General features: G+C 40.3%; 1 protein-coding gene across 1 annotated transcript in view; it reads right to left on the bottom strand.

The window, feature by feature from the left end:
* Positions 1-21467, bottom strand: part of NUDCD3 (NudC domain containing 3) — a 53181-nt gene extending 31714 nt beyond the window's left edge. Inside the window, exons 1-2 of the mRNA XM_081961163.1 lie at positions 21063-21467; positions 19676-19989 (exon numbers count right to left, since the gene is read on the bottom strand). Of these exons, the coding sequence (XP_081817289.1) occupies positions 19676-19989; positions 21063-21260 (512 nt within the window). The 5' untranslated portion in view covers positions 21261-21467. The remainder of the gene's footprint in view (positions 1-19675; positions 19990-21062) is intronic.

Genomic DNA, 21467 nt, shown 5'->3' with positions numbered 1-21467 from the left:
TTTTTCTTTTTCCTGTGTATGACACTTGTATTTAATTCTACTATTTAAATTTGCTGAATTATCACAGTGGCCTTTTCTAAGTCACTGGAAAATCCAGGCACACTTTCCTTGGTCCGGGGTCATCCCTGGGATACAGAAGTAGCCTTAGAGTTTCCAGTAATGGATTTGTGAGAACATTCTTGAGGAATAGGGTGAAGAGATGCTGCCTACGGACAGAATGGGACAAGGGGGAGAGCCTTCTCTGTGGGAGCGCCTTCCCTCTGGAATGAGCTGCCCCTGGAGCTTCGCATAATCCCCGACCTCCGGTCCTTCCGACGCGCCCTAAAAAGTTGGCTTTTCCAGCAAGCCGCCCTGGCCTGTTAATTTTATCTAATTTTTAAAATGTTATTGTTATATTAATTGGGTTTGTTTTTTTGGATACTTATCTAATTTCCTTTTAACTTTTGGGATGTGTGTTTTTTAATGTTGTACGCCGCCCTGAGTCCCTTGGGAGAAGGGCGGCATATAAATCCAATAAATCCAATAAATCCAAATCCAAACTCACCATGGCCAACTTGTCATGGGGCAACTTGCTGAGGGGCAATCCATTATTCAAAATAATTTTTAAAAAAATCTTTTAATTTTTGTCATTCACATTTCATTTTGTCCCTCCTTTGGCATCCTAATAATTGGATTCCACCATCCTTCATATTAATGTAACTCTTGTCCCTCAGCAAGTTTTCCTGCAGTTAGTTGGCCAGGGTGTCATAGACCCACCTAGGGAACAACCAGATAAGAGAGGGCAAAGCCCGCAGCTGCATAAAGGCGCAGAGAAAGAGTCTTAGAAGAGACTCCCTTCCTTAAGCTCTCAGACTAAAAGGGAGATGGTGTCAGATTTGCACTTTCAGACTTGCAAGATTGACATCAGAGGAAGATCAGACAGGAAACACGAACAGATGCACTAACTCTACTTTATTGTAAGGCTACATGAGCAGAAAAGTCTGGAAGTATAACATTCACTAAGAGAGGTATATAACCACTTTTCAGCTTACCAAAACTAAAATGTCAAACATTTTGAAAAGAAATTAGCTTGGTTAATGCAAAAGAACTGTGGGTGTTGAACTGCTCAGAAAATAAATAAATAAGCCACTTACATAAATTATACCTGCGCAATATTTAAAGTGGGAATTTCCTTTTGTTTCTGTCTAGCTTCAGGGATCTGTGTGATTATACATCAATTCTCACTGGAAACCAAATATAAGTTAGTGTATTTGTTTATTATCCTACTACATATTTTAATGAAAAATATTCTCCAGAACCTGTCAGAACCTGCTGAATTTCACCCCTGATCTGAATTCTGATCAGGTGACCATGAGGATACTGCGATGGTCATGTGGAAAACAGTGGCAGTTCACTTTGTGACTATTCAAAGTAACAACAGCACTAAAAAAAAGTGGGTTATAACCATTTTTCACACTTACGATGGTTGCCATATCCCCATGGTCATAGGTTCTACGTTTAGATGCTTGGCAACTGACTCGTATTTATGACGGTTGCAGTGTCCAGAGGTTATGTGACTCCCTTTTGCAATCTTCTGACAAGCAAAGTCAATAGGGAAGCCACATTCATTTAACTAATGCAGGGGTGTCCAAACTTGGCAACTTTAAGACTTGTGGACTTCAACTCCCAGAATTCCCCAGCCAGCTCTGGGGAATTCTGGGAGTTGAAGTCCACAAGTCTTAAAGTTGCCAAGTTTGGACACCCCTGAACTAATGGGTTACTCACTTAACAACTGCAGTGATCCACTTCACAACAGTGGCAAGAAAGATCAGAAAATGGAGCAAAATTCACTTAAGCAATGTCCCACTTAGCGAGAGAAATTTTGAGTTCAATTGTGGTTGTAAATGGAGGACTACCTGTTCTCAAGATTAACTAAAAAAAAAAAGAACATTAAAAACTTTCTATAAACTTTGCAATTCCTCTAAATAAGTCTGTGGGTTGGTACCTTTTTTTTTTTTTTTTTTTTGCTCCAAGAAGTAATTACACACTTCTGAACACCGAGAATAAGAATCATTTTGATTATGCATTTAGATAGCAGCTTCCCCAATCTGGAGCTTTTCAGATGATACATTCAGTCGGAGGCAAAGTCACGTAAGGTCAATCTAGAAAATGTCAAATTATTTAGCATCTCAAACATGGTTGGTAAGGGAGCTACTGGCTCAAAGGCAGCATTACTTCCATGAAGCAATATCAACACGAAAGCCTCTTCAACATGATTTGCTTGTGAGATATCCAGAAGGGTCAAGAAACCTCAGATGGAGACTGAATTCGGAATTATATTTATTCTGCAGATCGGTAAACGGCAGAAGTAGAGGTGTTTTTATATTATCTGGGAGACAAGACAAATTGATCATCTTCTTAACGAAGTCCCTCATGGAAGAAATCATACTCTATACCAGTGGTTCTCAACCTGTGGGTGGGGACCCCTTTGGGGTTCGAACGACCCTTTCACAGGGGTCGCCTAAGACCATCGGAAAACACATATTTTCGATGGTCTTAGGAACGGAGACACCAATTTTATGGTTGGGGGTCACCACAACATGAGGAACTGCATTAAAGGGTCGCGGCATCGGGAAGGTTGAGAACCACTGCTCTGTACATAATTATTTCTTCCTCAGTCGCTCCTACCCTACACACACTTCGCTAGAGATGAGATGAAACATCACAATATAATCATCTCTTGGGAGAACTCTAGTAGCACGAGGACAAAATGCACGGGGTCCACTTTTCAGTTGTGCAATAAAACCTGGCAGATTCACCCTTCCTTTCCGGCTTTGCAGTAAGTACAGGGGAATATTCCTTGCCAGCGTCAAGCCTCAGATAGCCTTGCAAGACAGACAGCTGATCTCTAGCTTTTTTTCAAAGCTGTCCAAGGCAGATTGTGCAGTCTCCCACTCTCTTCCCGGTTGGCAGGAAGCACGGAGCCATCGGCAACCCTGCCGTTCGTGTTGCAATGTGGCTGCTTCACCTTTGCTTGTCTAAAGCGATTCCAAAAGGAGAAGCAGAAGCAGAAGCGAAGTGGGTGACCTGGACCAGAAGCCCTGCTGCTGGCTATCAACATTTCTCAAAACAATCAATCAAACCACCACAACAACCACAAAAAACAAAAAACAAAAAACCAGATTCTGTAATGGTGCAAAAATAAAGAAGGAGCCGTAACGGAGTCTTACAAAAGTTCTCTCATTGGATCATCATTTCCATGGAGACAGTTGTTACGGCAACACAGAACAAACCTTGCTGATCCCAGCTTCCTAAAAATGCTTGGAGATTTCATGAGCCAAACAGATTGGACGACAAATAAAACAGGCAAGCAGAGGGAAGGTATGATGCTTGCAATAAATATACATCTTTTCTGTTTCTCCCAGCCCCCCCTCCTTTTCCGGTAAATATAATGGGACAACAAACAGAACTTCGAGAGCATGAAATTGGTTAATGTTCATATAACCGAATAATAGGGAAACCTCAGAAATGTTAAACATTGCAGTTTCTCTGCTGAAGGGCTTGTGATGGACCTGTCCTTTGTACCTGCCAGCTCTAGATTTTCAGGGCCAATTCTGATAGTTTTGACTCATAAATCCTCAAAAGCCCCCATATTTTATTTTCTGTGATATATATATATATATATATATCACAGAAAATAAAATATGGGGGCTTTTGAGGATTTATGAGTCAAAACTATCAGAATTGGCCCTGAAAATCTAGAGCTATATATATAGAGGCAGTACATTGGACAGGCCCCACACTCTTCGAAATGAAAAAGAATACTTATTGCAGGCCCATTCATGGCTGAAGTAATTAACTTCTCAAAAGCTGAAAAGAGGTTTTCTCCTCTGGACAAGGAAGGAAAGAAGGAAAACCACAGAAAACCAAAATGATTCTGGTGCAATTTCTAGAATATCTTATTGAAGAGACCTGGTCTGCCCCACAGGAGCTGCAGATTACCTCCAGGCTCCACACTTACTCGGGCATGGTTCAATATTCCATTGGGAAAGAACATTTTTACAAGGCTGAAATATAAATGAATCCATGGAGGCAACACTGGGTGCTGGATTCATTGGGCCTTCTAAATACATTGTTTTCTGATTCAGAAGAAGGACTTCCATTCTTTTAACCTTCCAGAAGACCATGAAGACCTGGCCCTTCTTCCCCCAAGCAAAGACCCTTCTTCCCCCAAGCGTTGGGCTAGGTCGGATGAGAGCTAGGGAATTGATGGGATGTTGTGGGTTGTGTGTTGTTTTCCTTGCAAGGTGGACTGTTATTATCTTTCTCTTTTTATTGAATGTTGTGAACGACTTAGGGTTATTATGTATAAGATGGGAAGCCATATAATTCCCATAAATACGATGTACCCCCCCCCCCCAAAATAGTTTTCAAAGCTGACATTGGTGGAATGTGAATCTTAATTTAAAAAATAATGAGATTGATTGTGACTTTTAGAGTATGGCATCGGCCAATGCTAAGCAGCAAATTGCATTGACTGGGATCAGATTAAAGAAAAATTTTCTTGACTATGATCAGTAGTTAATTTTTAGTTCATCTGAATCTGTGTTTTATTTACGGCTCCAGACAGTGTTCATGCTGAAATTAGACCTCTTAAAAACCAAACAGATGCTCAAATTTTATCTTCAGTTTCAGATATTTTGTTCCTCCATAACACCATGTTGGTTTTTCAAAGTGGGTTTGCATACTTTTCCAGGCAGTTACCTGAAAAAAAAAATGATGGCCTTAGCAAAAAAAACAATTCAGGAAACTAATTTTTATTTTCTGAGCCCTGTTTATCCACATAAGCAGATATCAGCTTGTTGTGCCTTCTCCCCCCCCCCCTCTGAAACACAAATCTGTTCAATAGAAAAGCCGTGGAGTTTAGGGAAACTCAAAAGATGGAGATTCAAAGAAGAAAGGTCACAGCAAACCAAGTTAAGTCCTAGCACTTGAACTATTACTGTGAAAGGGATCTTGGAGTCCTAGTAGACAACCATTTAAATATGAGCCAGCAGTGTGCAGCAGCTGCCAAAAAAGCCAACACAGTTCTAGGCTGCATCAACAGAGGGATAGAATCAAGATCACGTGAAGGGTTAATACCACTTTATAATGCCTTGGTAAGGCCACACTTGGAATACTGCAGTCAGTTCTGGTCGCCACGATGTAAAAAAGATGTGGAGACTCTAGAAAGAGTGCAGAGAAGAGCAACAAAGATGATTAGGGGACTGGAGACTAAAACATATGAAGAACGGTTGCAGGAATTGGGTATGTTTAGCTTAAGAGAAAGAATGACTAGGGGAGACATGATAGCAGTCTTCCAATATCTCAGGGGTTGCCACAAAGAAGTGGGAGTCAAACTATTCTCCAAGGCACCTGAGAGTAGAACAAGAAGCAATGGGTGGAAATTAATCAAGGAGAGAAGCAACTTAGAACTGAGGAGAAACTTCCTGACAGTTAGAACAATTAATCAGTGGAACAGAAGTTGCCTCCAGAAGTTGTGAATGCCCCAACACTGGAAGTCTTTAAGAAGATGTTGGATAGCCATTTGTCTGGAACGGTATAGGGTTTCCTGCCTAGGCAGGGGGTTGGACTAGAAGACCTCCAAGGTCCCTTCCAACTCTACTATTGTATTGTATTGTATTGTATTGTATTGTATTGAATTGTATTGAATTGTATTGTATTGTATTGTTAGCAAAGCTGGGTTGCTAAATGGGAACTGAGCATTACAACAGGAGCTATAAACCCTGTGGCACTGACATTGTTGGAGACAGTGGGGGGGGGGGAAATAGCTTTTAAATAAAGGGATGGGTGTTGGTCGGGCTTAGCAGACAGGAGGAGCCCCCTACTTTGCCTTGTTCTATTTGCACACGGGGGTGTCTTTAAGGGGAAAGTGAAATCATTAAAAAGATAATCATGAAGAAATCAACTCCTATCAGCGTCATTGCAGCTGTATGTTATGTATGTATTCCTATTTCTTCTTCTACCAAGGATCTGCAAATAGGCTACTCGACTCATCACTAGAGAGCTTATTTCTTAACTTAATAGATTTAAGAAGAGTTGCCACACTGTTCCCGAACCTAGAAAAGTGTGGGGAAATTTTTGCGGGGGTCTGCTCAGTCTTTACATGTTCAGCGAGCAAATATAATTTCTTGCCGTTTCCTAAATGCTGGTCAAAATCTAGGAAGAGATTCAACAACTGCTTCCCTGTTTTTTTTTTGTTGTTGTTGTCTTGAGCATGGATAATTATCTTCTTTTCTTCTGCAGGAAGAACTGGGCGGCGATACATGGAAATGCTGGCTGTCTATCAAGATTCAACATTAAAATCTGGGGTTTAATTCACCTTAATGTAATAATGCCTAATTTAACGCCAGATAGGAGATACGATAGAAAACATCTAAGGATTCTTAGCTAAAAAAAATCCTGTGTAATGTTCTCATTTGATATATATTTGATCCTGACATAGTAAAATAAAGAAGAGCCATTGTGGTAGCACAGTGGTTAGAATTCAGTACTGCAGGCTAATTCTGCTGATTGCCAGAAATTTGATTTTCTTTTTAAAAAAATAAATAACTTAAGTCCTAAGTTTAAAAAAAGGGGGAGAAAAAGTGAGATGACAGTGACAGAACCGAATATTTGCTTGCTAACTAAGCTATAAACTAACTATCCAAATACATGTAAAGTGACAATGAAATGTTCTGTTCCATTTCATTCTATTCAGTACTCAGTCGCTTGTCGGGATCACAAAAAAATCTCCTAGTGATTGATTATGTGACATCAAGTCATTTTTGGCTCCTCGTGTCCGTGTGCGTTATTTTTCATGAGAATCTCTCTCTGACTGGTCTTTCAGCTCTTCCATCACTGCCTTCCCTGCCATTACAACGGAGTCCATCCACCTTGCTGCTGATCTTCTTCTACATCCTTCTGCTTTTCCCAACAGTAGAGCTTCTCCTAGCGACCGATACAAAATTATTTTAACCGGAGGGTGCAGAAATTGAATCAGGGGCTTCCTGCACATCGTGGCCCTCTTTTGGATTCTAGCATTAGCTGAACAGTTGCCCGGGGCTGGAAAAAAAAGGCCCAAGACTAAGTTACTTTTCAGGATCATCATTTAAATCCAATGCGACAACTGGGAAATACAGTGAAGGTGATATGAAGAATTTAGAGGCAATGCTTGCATTGATACATGAACAGTACTGTGATAATAAGTACCTCAAGCAAGAAGATTCCCCTCCCAAATTAAGTTCAAGACAGGGATGCTATTAAGTATAAAGCACCTAGATTTTTTTTTACACCTGAGGCTATGCCTCTAACAGATAAAAGAAAAGGCCAAAAGGTTCAAAGCAGCCTACAAAAAATTGTACAAGCTGGAAGAAAGATTTCGTTTCTATGCAAGGCTTCCTCCCAACACTGGGAATAAAAGGGGCAATTACTGAAGTTCCATTTGTCTCTTACCAAACTACATAGTAATCTACATGAATCTAAAAGCATGGCTCTATATGAAATTCTCCTCCATGTACCTACAGGAAAGGTAGTCTGTCCACTGGATCCCAAAGGTGCTTTTTTCCAAGAGGCAACTAGACTTTCTTATATTTCTTTGAAGACATTTTGCTTCTCATCCAAGAAGCTCTTTCAGCTCTGACTGGATGGTGGGGAATGGAAGGATTTATACTCCTTGCGGACAGCTGGACATTTGCATTCTTTTAGCAAGTCATTAAGGCCAGCTGGAGGTTTATCTGTGTCGTGGGGTCACCTGAATAGTGCAAATGGGTGTTGCTCCTTCTTGGAACTGTTGAAAGGACTGTGTTGTAGACTGGAGGTAGATGATATCCTATCCCTTCCCCTTTGTTGAGAGAGGGCTGTTCAATTTGGACATAAATGGCCCCTTTGACCCCTCTTTCAAACCAGCAGTCTTCTTTGTCCAAACTCAGGTGACCTTGATGACTCTCTAGAAGGATGCAAATGACCAGCTGTCTGCAAGGAGTATAAATTCTTCCATTCCCATCAGAGATGAAGAAGCTTCTTGGATGAGAAGTCTTCTCATCTTCAAAGGAAAACGAGGAAGTCCAGTTGCCTCTTGAATTAAAAGTACCTTGAGGACAACCATGACCTGGAGGACTGAGAATCTCCATAGAGGTGTCTGCTGGGTTTTTACCTGATTGAAGAGAAAGATTGTACTGCAAATCCCAAAGCGAACCTTGTTCAGACAAGTTCATTTGTCTAGCTGATTCCTCCCAATTTCATCCCTCACATCTTTCTTTTTCTTTAATCAAATTTATAGCTGCCCTGGGCTCAAGACTATAAAACGGATGAATGTATATCCTGATCATCCGGTAAGAGTCCTAAGAGTGCTTTTCGGTAATCAGAGGAAAAGACAATTTCACCCTTTGCCACTCCATCTGACAGGTAGTCCTTGACTTATAACAGTTCGTTTAGTGACTGTTCAAAGTTACGACAGCACTGAAAAAAGTGACTTGTGGCTGTCTTTCATACTTACGATCCTTTTAAGCATCACATAATCAAAATTTGGATGCTTGGCAACTGGTTCATATTTATGATAGTTGCAGTGTCCCAGTATCATGGGATCCCTTTCTGCCACCTTTTGATAAGCAAATTCAATGAGGGAGCCAGATTCACTTTACAACCATGTTACTAACTTAACAGCTGTAATGATTCACTTAACGTAAAAGGGGGCAAAACTCATAAATGTCTGATTTAGCAACAATTGTGGGCTGAATTGTGGTTGTAAGTTGAGCACTACTTGTACTTTTCCTCATGCATAATCTGTTGTGGCAGAAGCAGGATCCGTCGGAGCTGCTGAGGGACTCAGTTAGCGACGAACCCGATGAGTCGGCTATGGAAGAGATGGAGGACTCTGGGCAGGGGGGTTCAGACCCAGAGGAGGGACCAGAGAGGCTGGTTGGCCACCAGGAGGCGCCTGAGGCATGGAGCAGTGGGGAGGATCGGAGGGAGTTTGTCCCTGCCCCAAGATTAAGAAGGGTGGAGAAACGAAGGCAACAGCTGCTCCAGAGACAAGCTCCTAAGAGATAATCAAGCTCAGGTGGTTGTGGCTTGGCCCCTCCCAAGAGTGTATATAAGAAGGGACTTTGGGAGGAGGCTTTTTGCAGGACACAACCATTCATAATAATCTGGAGAACTCCTTTGTCTGATCTGCCTTGTGTTTCCGTTTGTAACAGTGTGGAGAAGCTTTTTGTCTGTATCTGTTGGAGTCTGGGTTGCTGCCAACGTCTTGCCTGTGAGTTGTGTTAGGGCTTTCAGCCAACAAGATTATAGTACTGTAAATAAAGTATGGCAAACAGCTAAGCCTGGGTCGGCGTTCATTACCGGACGGAGGGGGTCAGAACAATAATCTATTACCCCAAACCTCACAACAAATACTTTTCTTCTTCTATTTTCTTTATTACAGTATGAAAGAATTCCCAAACTTGGGCAGGTGACCCTCTTAAATAAAACAACCAATCGGGCAGATACAAAATCGCTGGAAGGTTTAGCACTATTTTCTATGATTACATAGATAGAAAAAATAAAAGTTGAGGTTTCTCGAGACTCTGGAAATTAGGATTTTGAACTACACACAACATAGCTTCAGGGTGATTGGTGAAGCAGGACTATGTAATTTCAGCTTCTAATTTAAATAGCATTTTAAAGTTATATTCCTAAGCAAGTTTCTTTCATTTTTTTTCATTACTTTTAGGCCAACGGTATCCAACCTTAGCAACTTTAAGACCTGTGGACTTCAACTTTCAGAATTCCCCAGCCAGCCATGTTGGCTGGGGAATTCTGGGAGTTGAAGTCCACAGGTCTTAAAAGTTGCCAAGGCTGAACATCCAATTTTAGACACTTCACCTTTAAGCACAGAAATAACTGCACTTATATAAAATCTGCTTAAAAGGTTCTTAACCAGCAACTAAATCCCCTTCTCTAGTTGTAATTCTTCCCTATTTTATCTCACAGATATCAAAGTACCAAAACCCACTTACATGCATAAAGCCATGACTCTGTTTGAAAGGAGATTTGTACCGCAGAGTAACATAACCATTTGTCTGTTAAGATTCAATTTATTTTGTTTGTTCTAATCTGTTTTTTTTATGTACACAGCTAATTACATATATATATATATATATATATATATATATATATATATATATATATATATATATATATATATATATATATATATATATATATATATATATATATATATATATATATATATATATATATATATATATATATATATATATATATATATATATATATATATATATATATATATATATATATATATATATACACATATATATATATGTTATGTATTTGCTAAAGGGACTCTGGTCCATAATGTTAGGGTAAACACTGCTGCTCTTTGAAATCTGAGTCACTTAGAAGCAGTGAGTTAGAAATCAAAGCAACATAGATCTCATAAAGGGTGTGCTATTGCCATCTACTGGTAGTCAGAAGAATAAGCAGGGGCGGAGAGGAGAGGACCCTTAAATAAGCCATGATCCAGAAAAGAATGCAAGTTCTTCTGAATCAGTGGAAAAAGAAAAAAAGAAAAAAACTATCCCTCCAGAAGGATAATAATAATAATAATAATAATAATAATAATAATAATAATAATAATAATAATAATAATAATAATAATAATAATAATAATAATAATAATAATAATAATAATAATAATAATAATAATAATAATAATAATAATAATAATAATAATAATAATAATAATAATAATAATATATTTATTTATTTCTTAGCCGCACCCTCTCCCGAAGGACTCGGGGCGGCGTACAATGAAACATATGAAATAAATATGTGGACAAAACAAACATATAACAGAGACATATACCGAGACACACACAAGGAGGAGGTCGGCTGATAAATAAAAACAATTAAAATACAGTATTTAAAAACCCCTAGATAATTAAATATAATTAAAATACCCAGTTAAAAACCCGTCAGGAGCGATATGGTTAGATCAAAGTTGAGCCAGGCCAGCTGCTTGGAATAGGTGGGTCTTAAGCTTAATACGAAGGAGACAGTATAATGGTTGTGTCTTAACACTTCGATCACTGAACACTTTAAATAATGTTCACTTTGTGCAACACACACACACACACACACACACAAAACTCATAAACTGAAAGCCTTGAACCAAGGAAAAATTACATGACTAAGTTAATTTTTGGCTCAAACTAGATGCCACATCAGGTTCTGACCACTTCTGCAGAACCGGTAGCGGAAACTTTGAGTAGTTCGGAGAACTGGTAAATACCACCTCTGACTGGCCCCGCCCCCATCTATTCTCTGCCTCCCGAGTCCCAGCTGATCCGGAGGAAATGGGGGATTTTGCAGTAACCTTCCCCTGCTACGCCCACCAAGCCATACCACGCCTGCCAAGCCACGCCCACAGAACTGGTAGTAAAAAAATTTGAATCCCACCACTGTGCGGTGGTGGCCTAACTGAGAAATCTTAACAGAGCCACAAGTCCTAAATCTAGCTGAGATTTCAAAACACTAGTCCTTAAAAAGCAATCTAATCAAGTTTACGATGTAGTCCTATTTTACTATTTTACTGCATTTCGAAATAGATGCTGTCATCGTAGGATTGGAAAAGTATTTTTTTTTTTAATTATAAAAATGAATGAGGAAGCACCATCTCCTACAGAAAGCTTAAGTATTTTTGATAAAATAGTTTTGGGGAGAGGATAGGTGATAGGAATCAATTAGTTATACCCCACATAGATTCTCCTATAACAAACAGGTTATAAACACTGTAAAATAAATACGTACACTGAGCAAAACTACACCCAGTGTAAACAAAGTGGGTGATGTTTTCCTGCCTCCTATTAAAACATGCCCCCCCCAACAAAATTACAGAGGGATTCAATGCAAGTAGTAGTACATAATTGACTTATTATAAAATGCGACAAGTTGGAAATGAACTTTATCTGTTTAAAGAGGAATTCACTTTGCTCATAGCATGGCACAAAAACAAATTGGGAAACGCTGGTTATAGACAACAATTAAAATTGTTTTCTAAAAGGAAAGAATTGCTGACTGGTTAGCAACTTTCCCCTGCTAAATCTCATCTCTTGTTCACTGACCAGTATCACCCTTGTCACACATTTCTTCTTCATATTGGAGCAGCATCAGGATCGAAATCTAAGAAATGACAAGATGTTTCCTCAATTATCTCCTAATTGTTCTTCCTCCGTTAGAACACTGACGCTTCCACAAAGTACGCCTAGTACGGGGGTGTCCAAACTTGGGAACTTTAAGACTTGTGGACTTCAACTCCCAGAATTCCCCAGCCAGCCATGCTGGCTGGGGAATTCTGGGAGTTGAAGTCCACAAGTCTTAAAGTTCCCAAGTTTGGACACCCCTGGCCTAGTATGACCTTGAGATATTGCCCCGACCAGTTGCATAAGGCAGATTTCATTAAAAAGTTGGGATACACCCAACAGCCTCCTCATAAATATCAATGAACCCAAAGTGCGTGGGTTTTAGGAGCATTTCAGCATCAACTAGATCTGGCTGAAATCCTGCATTTCAGGGTTCCACTTTCCCAAACAAGTATTTTCTTTCCAACAAATTAAACTCCCGATTAAGACAGCTTTATTGAGCCAACCAAAGGTTTACAAGCAAGTAAACAAAGAAGTCATTTATTTACTGAAGCCATTTGCACTTTTTCCTCTTGCTTACAGCAAAAAGTGTGTCTCCGTTAAATGAAGCAGCCGGCAGGGGAAATATCAATGTAAATTCAACCTGTGCTTCAGATAGTTTTCGTGTCCTCGTTCCCAACTCCCAAACCAAATAACATAACATTGAGATGGAAGACATGATTACGGTTGCATTTTGAAATCTGCAGCTGACTAAAGATCTATCCTTTGACAAGTGAAAGAGGTGGTTGTGATTCTACAACAACTGTAAAGGTCTCGTGCTTACAAATGTAACCTAAGAGCCACTGCCAAAATAAGCCACGAAAAATGGTAGACACATCCCAAGATGCCATACAATTTCATTTTATTGGGACAAGTGAAATATCTAAGTCTGCTGACAGATCTTTGGGGCAATGGGGTGTACTCTACAAAGTCCCAACCCTACAACATTTACAGACTGAAATTCACACACAACATTTACAGACTGAAATTCACACACAACATTTGAAAGCATCACGAACCGTGATTCTACGTCCAAAATCAGGAGCATGCCTATTTCAACAACACGTGAAAAATGTGTTAACAGAAATATGCCTTGCCATCATGTCCCCAACAGATATGCGTGCAAGAGACTTAATAGGAAGAACTAAGCAAAAGTCACAGAAAAAGTGTACCCTCATACTGTGTGTTCTTTCCAACACCACAAAACGGGAAGAATTAAACGCAATTGATTCTCTTCAATCTGAGAACCTACTACAAGACTAAAACTATGCCCTTGAATTCAAGTAATCATACTGGGAGGGGGGAAGGGGGACCATTAAGTTCTGGGTCACAGAAAACTTCAAGGCAGGCAAATCTTTGGGGAAGCAAGTCATAAATAGGTCTCACGGGTGTATTAATTCTACTCTACCAATGTAACCTACTTTTGCTCAATCTATCAACTGCTCCTTATTCTTTCCTGCCACAGAGAAGAGCTGAAATGAGCTCTACTTGCAAACAATCCCTTGTGGTTATAATGATGATTGCTATCATTAGTCCCTGGCTTGCCTTCAGAGACATCTATTACTTCTACCACGTCCCATTTAGTGCTGCAATTTTATTTTATTTTTATTCCCAAGAACTTCAAGGGAGTCTTGTGCTCCCAACTCTTCCAATAAGAGAAGGAAAGAGTATTTATGTTTGCTGCTCTTAATGTAAAAAAAAAAAAATCCAATAAATATGAAGTTCATGTGGAACAGACAACTGATTTGTTTAAAAGTGGGGAGGGAGGTTAGCTGCTACAGGTTGAGAGTCTATGTTTGACAGACAACTTTTTAGGAGTATTTTCAATTTAATACCAAGTAAGTTCCGATTTTCTAAATGAAATACAAACTTATTCTACCATTTATTCAATTTTCTATCAAAGATTTCCTCACAATCTATTAATTCCAGGCCAGGTCTATTTATCCCATAAGAGGGCCTTCTTCCCAAGTCTTGGCTATGCCAACAAAAAGAACAAGTGGAGGAAATCAACTATGTATATTAAACATAAAAACAAAAATTTAGAATCCGTGTCAAGGAACATAAATAGAAATAAGAAGGCAGGCAGCTCAGCGGCACATGCAGCTTTATTTTAAATGCTGCCAGGCAAATGTATGCAGAATCAAGTCTATAAGTGGGCTAAGTGAGAAGGCGGGCACTCAAAATAAAAAGCAGATGAGCTCAGACATAGAGAATGAAGAGGACTACTTGTCAAAACAGATGGAAATATCTGAGCCCAGAAGAAAGGGTGTAAAGAGCAACTCTGCACCAACCAGATGGCAATGAAGTAGACAACTCTTCCCTCTCATTGTTCAGAACTTGGGAGACATGGGACCACTGACTGTTTGTTGCCATGAAGAATGGTGCAGAGGGTTAAACCAAATTAATAGGGCTCAGCAACTGAAATGCATCTATTGTCACATTGGATTCCATAACCCTCAGCATTATTTAATTAACGTACTCGAGCATTACATTATAGCATGAGAAGCGGAAACAGTAGAAAGAACCGTATTGATTCCGTATTAAAGAGCTGTAGTGCATTTAACAAAGTTGGCATACAGTGCTGGAAGGGTAAATAAAATGAACCGCCGAGCTCTTTTGAGTTGGAGCTAGCTGTCCAATGCGGAACCCAAACGAGGAAAACAGTATTTAGTTTTCAAAAGCTACCAAAGAACAGGTCCTTGGTGCTCTCTCTCAGCTTGTTTGTTTTCTTGCAGGTGTCTCATTACCCAATGCACTGATGATGTTACCTAGTTTGGGTCATGAGAGGTCTGCAAGAAAACAACCGAGCTCAGAGAGCACCAAGGACCCCCTCATTTAAACCTTGAGCTACAAAGATTCTCCATGTTGCCGAGTACAGCTTTATGCTGACTTGCAGCTCCGGGATTTGCAATATATACTCAGCATTTGCATGTCAACCCCAGAGTCGATGAGTGCAGCATTTGCCATCGCGCCCACTCCCGCTGCTCATAAGAATGTCACTTCGTACCATGTTATCAGTTATTTTGAAGGGTGGAATATTCCACAAAAACAGATATTCATTGTCCTTCTTAAAGTCATAAAATATTTGGGAAATTTATCCATAAATATCTCATCTCCAGTAGAAAGATAAAAATCATCAAGTTTTACTTTACTACAATATATCACATATTGGGGTTAATCTAAAAAGATAAATGTTTGTATCTCAAATACTGAAAAAGGTAAAATGCAAACACTTCTAAACGATGTCCATGTACCTCCCAGCTTAATGGCATTTGCTTTCAACTAATCACGCATAATTTTTCACTTAATATAGACTGGATTTGGTCTAGACATATATAAATAATGAGCAATTTTGTTTAACGCTTCCAAAGTGACAAGAACAACATTGGAAGAGGCAAGATTCCATCCTTCATTTATTAACTATTTCCTGTTTTTCATCACTGAGACTTACTACCTTCAGCTAAACAGATGGAGATCACACAATTTCCATCCATCTGTGTCCAAAAAGTACATTATTCATAGCATCTTATCAGCCAAGCTTTTAGATTGAATGTCTAGAGGGAAGCTTAGACAAGTTCAAAGATGCAGTTCTTTAATATGCATTTGAAGATGCATTAAGTGGACGCTGACACCACCAAGTGGAGGCATTGAAAAGGTACTATAATTCTGAGATGCGTGTAGCAAAGATCATTTGTGTAGTCATCAAAAAATCCTGACCATGAGTGCTTTGGCAACAGATAATCACATATTGTGCTAGCCTAACTTTTCATGAAATCTGTACTGTTAATTTATAAACTTGATTGAAATATACAACATATCAGGTCCCATAGATCTCTATCAGGACATTGCCATTCTGGTGGGGAAGCCTGGATGCATTCCTCTCTTTATAACCTTTTTCCTGTTGCATGCCTATCCTGTACCTTGATTTACCTTCTTGGGAATGTAAGAGGGAGGGAATAACTAGAGGACCATCTGTTGATGCCTGAGAACAGCTTCTTATCACCTTCTCAGCCTGAGCTTCTCAAAACAACGTCACACCTGGGGACTGGCTTGCCCTGCACTGGACTGAGGAGAGGGGTCTCTATCCCTTTTAACCTACCGTGTTTTGCACGGAATCTTCAGATCCTGCCTTCTTTGTCTTGCTATCACTTTCTCCGATATATAACTTTCCTTTTGAAATGACAACCTTTTGAAGAGTTCTACCTTCTGGAAAACAGATTGTAAAGCCACTATTCCAAACTATGTTTTTCAGGTTGAGGCAATAGTCAAATCAAAATTTGGAAGCCATCTTGTTGTGCTTTTGACAACTAAATTAAAAGCATGGTTCCAGATAAAAAATGCTTCCCCCTCTACAATTAGAAAACGGGTTCCTGTAGCAAAATCTCTTCTTTACAGTTTTACAGACATTTCAAAGTCCATTTTACCTCCAGGTATATGTGTCACTTCAAGAGCTGTTTTACCTATATTCATTGCAAGTGGCTCTTTTCTCTAATCTTTTCTTGAAGCAACCACCTTCTCTGGTAGTCTGTGTTCAGAGAAAGTGACCAACTCAAAATCATACAGTGAGCTGCCAGGTTAAGGGTGAATTAACAAATTTTGATCTCACCACAGTACATACAACAATCACTTAACCCTTTTAAGCATATCTAGTATAGAATAGTGCTTGGATGCTAAAGAATGGAATTTCAGCTAAACAGCCTTTTGGCTAGTTGTGTTTTCCAACTTAATTGGGGAAATGGCTGTTTTAAATACCAGTATTCTAAGAAATCTGCACACTCTTCAGAACAATTTTATATGCATCCAGTAAAGTGATGTGATAGAAAGACATTTATAAAGTGACATCACAATGTAAACTATACTACTGTTTATTTGAAACTTGGATTTTAAAAAAAGTCAATCTGATATTACTTGCATTAAGGTAGACCATAACCTACTACTAGATAAAGTAGAAGAATGTGGGTTAGATAGCATCACCACCAGATGGATTCATAACTGGCTGACCAACCGCACTCAACGTGTAGTCCTCAATGGAACTGCATCTACATGGAGGGAAGTATGCAGTGGAGTACCCCAAGGCTGTTTTGGGCCCAGTACTCTTCAACATCTTCATCAATGATTTGGATGAGGGAATAAATGGGGAACTCATCAAATTTGCAGATGACACCAAGCTGGCAGGAATAGCCAACACCCCAGAAGATAGGCTAAAGATACAGAAGGATCTTGACAAACTTGAACATTGGGCACTATCTAATAAAATGAAATTCAATGGTGAAAAGAGTAAGGTTCTGCATTTAGGCAACAAAAACGAAATGCACAGGTACAGTATAGGTGGTACCTTGCTCAACAGTAGTAACTGTGAAAGGGATCTTGGAGTCCTAGTGGACAACCATTTAAATATGAGCCAGCAGTGTGCAGCAGCTGCCAAAAAAGCCAACACAGTTGTAGGCTGCATAAACAGAGGGATAGAATCAAGATCACGTGAAGTGTTAATACCACTTTATAATGCCTTGCTAAGGCCACACTTGGAATACTGCATTCAGTTTTGGTTGCCACGATGTAAAAAAGATGTGGAGACTCTAGAAAGAGTGCAGAGAAGAGCAACAAAGATGATTAGAGGACTGGAGACTAAAACATATGAAGAACGATTGCAGGAACTGGGTATGTCTAATTTAATAGAAAGAAGGACTAGGGGAGGGGAGACATGATAGCAGTGTTCCAATATCTCAGGGGTTGCCACAAAGAAGAGGGAGTCAAACTATTATCCAAGGCACCTGAGGGTAGAACAAGAAGCAATGGGTGGAAACTAATCAAGGAGAGAAGCAACTTAGAACTGAGGAGAAATTTTCTGACAGTTAGAACAATTAATCAGTGGAACAGCTTGCCTCCAGAAGTTGTGAATGCCCCAACACTGGAAGTCTTTAAGAAGATGTTGGATAGCCGTTTGTCTGAAACGGTATAGGGTTTCCTGCCTAGGCAGGGGGTTGGACTAGAAGGCCTCCAAGGTCCCTTCCAACTCTACTATTGTATTGTATTGTATTGTATTGTATTAAGCAGGAAAGAGTGAGAATGCATATTCAAGGAATTGTTCCAGACATCAAAATGTCTCATTACTTCAATTTGATAATAACTAAGTCAGTACAGTAGTATTAACACCATAAATTAAACATTGACTTAAAGCCAATGTTACCTTTGTTGTTCATTCACGTAGTATTATACATTTTATTAGTTTTTAAAAATCACCAGGAGAGCCAGATTAATTATCATTAAACCTCAGATTACATAAAAGAGGTTGAACAACTGAATGTAAGCAACAACACTGTAGCAAAATAGTGACTTTGTCTTGCCATGCCTTTTGCTCCGAGTACAGGATTTGAGATTTGTGAACCATAAAATCTCAGCCATATAATGGGGTGTGTTGCATCAACAGACACTGTAGATCAGTGTTTCTCAAACTTGGCGACTTTAAGTCCTGTGGACTTCAACTCCCAGAATCCCCCAGCCAGCATAGCTGGCTGGGGAATTCTGGGAGTTGAAGTCCACAGGACTTAAAGTCGCCAAGTTTGAGAAACACTGCTGTAGATGATATCTACTTCCCTCTTAATAGTGCCCCCAAATCCTGCAAGCCAAGGAAAACTAAGTGACAGAGAGTCAGGTGACTTAACATGTCAAAAGTAGTTGTCAGCCCCATGAATTGTGGAATAGTTAGATACTAAATCACATGATTTACAGCTATATATCTCAATACTTACAACACTTGCTACTTTTGAGAGGCTAACTTTAATATATATATATATATGGTTAGAACAGCAATTTTAAGCAGTTGCCAGGCAACCACATTTGTCACATGATGGCTTCTCAATGGTAATATCCCACATTATTACTGACATATCTCTTATACATTGCCTTTAAATGTGCATAACAGCTTTCCAGTTTTGTCACTATGTATTTGTAGAAATAAAAACCCAATGTGTAAATAGTATCTCGGAAGCTAGGGATGGATGTAATAGCAAATGGAAAACTTTTAAGAATCAGGAGCGCAAAACAAAAATTAAATGGATTTGAAAGTAAGGCTTGCCAAATTAGAATACCTTATTCTGGACTAGATGAACAGAGTCTGACTACTGTAGATAAAAGGCAGATTTCCAAGATTGTGACTGCTGCCATCTGTTTTTGCCATTCAGAGACTGCTACTGCATAGATTAAGCTCCATTACTAGAATTCCCACAAAAGCCACATGGTCAGAAAAACCCAAAGGTAGGAAGTACTGAGCATTTTAATATAAAACTACCACAATGGTACATAATCAGTCACTTAAAGCAGCAAGACCATGGCTTGTTCACCAATGTGCATTTCTCTAATAGTCTTTCCTCTTTAGCAAAGGCAAATCTATCCCAAGTTTACTAGGTCACTACGGCGGCACTTTGTCACTAACTCTTCGACGTGGTCCAAGCACCACTAGAGCCACTCACCTGGGGAATTCTGTTTGTTCACTTTCTACAGGGGCAGCAACAGATACTGGCAGTTCTGCTGTTGTATCAGCAGCTTGTGCTTCAACGGTTTCTTCTGCTTTCACAGGTTCCTCTGCCTCTGCAGCCTTTCCACTTTCCAGTCCAGAGTCCTGCTCCACTGCCGAGGTGATTTCAACCTCCTCAATGGCAGAAGGCACCTTTGTTCTCTCTCCTGCAGCCACCATGTCCGCCTCTCGTTTCTTCAACTTCCCCTCAATTTCTCGCTGTCTTTTCTCATCATCTTGGCGGGCCATATGTTCAAAGGTTTTGAATGCCTGAAAGTGATGCAGCAATCAAGCAACAACCCAATGATTAACCACCACTAGAGATTAGCTAGCACACTGCATTTCAATTTCAAGGAGATAACGGTATTGCTCTATGTGTCAGATCAGCTGTAAGAACAAGTATTTATCTACTTGCCTAGTCATAAGGAGTGAATCCAGTATATTTTATAGGGAGTGTAAAGGAGGGGCAGAGTCCATTATGGATGAAGCAAATTGAGTTATTTGGATTTAAAGAAAAATGCAGAGTAAGAGATTAATAACAGGCATCCAACTAAATAAAAATAATTGCACTTCCCAAACACCAGATTAGCCACCCTGAAGAATCTCTTCCTACTCATAACTCGATACAGCTATTTCATAAACATACTTGGATCGAAACATTTATTGTATTCAGCATAAATCATGCTGACGATAGCCAGTTTTTGCTATAGACACTATCCCAAGCCATGGTCTGTGCTTAAGTCTTAACTGCCTCAGTTTGCCCTATATTGTACAGTACAATCCATTTTCATGTAGCATACTACGAACCCAGCAGTAGTTATTAGCCAGGCCACATTTTTATATATTAGATTTATATAGCCACCGACTGATCTGAAATACAAGACTGGCTAACACTATTCAAGATAGGTTAAAAACCTATGCTCCAACCTGAATGCAGAATAATAGATTTGGAAAGGGCCTTGGAGGTCTTCTAGTCCAACTCTCGGCTGGAGCAGGAGACCCTTTCAAACAAAGGTTGTCCAATCTCTTCTTAAAAGCCTCCAGGGTTGGAGCACCCACAATTTCTGAATCTCGGTCAACAAAACACCAGGACTGCCTTCGTCCCAAGTGCCCAATCCAAACCAACTAACCATTTCACGGTTTCCCACAACCAGTTTGAACCCCTAAGTTCCTCACCCCACTTCAGCTCTCTCTGCCTGGCCTACTTCACGGGGCCGTCCTGGGGGGGGGGGGCTTGATTTGAGGGGCCACCTAAAACCGCGGGCAGGAGAGGCCAAAATCGGGGCGTCCAAAGGAGAACCGGCCGGCGGGGAGGGAGGAGAGAGGGATCCAGCCAGGCTTACCCGAACGGCCATGCGCTTGGCCAAGCCGGGCGGGAAGCCCAGCCGGTCCGAGGGCTGCGTCAACAGCCGGTAGAAGTCGGTCTTGCGGTAGAGGAAGCCGAAGAGGATGTTCAGGAACTCCTCGACGTTGCCCACATGCTGCAAAATCCCCAGCAACGCCTGGTCGTACATGTCCGTCATGGCCCCGGAGCGCTCCATGAGGCCGGGCGGGGACAAAACGAATCCGACGCGGAGGCCCCGCTCGCCTTTCCCGGGAAAGAGGCAAGAGATGGCCCGACGAGACCCCCGCCGCCGCCGCCGCCTTGCCCGATTGAACCCGCGAAGGCGATTCTGCTGTCAGGGCAACCCTAACCCTAAGGGCAACGCGATCACGTGACCGACACGCCCCTTCCGGTCCTGCTCCCC

This window comes from Natrix helvetica (assembly GCF_964273705.1).
Source record: "Natrix helvetica genome assembly, chromosome: 8".
Taxonomy (NCBI): Eukaryota; Metazoa; Chordata; class Lepidosauria; order Squamata; family Natricidae; genus Natrix; species Natrix helvetica.
Note: the sequence above shows the minus strand (reverse complement) of the source record. Positions and strands in the feature narration are given on the sequence as shown.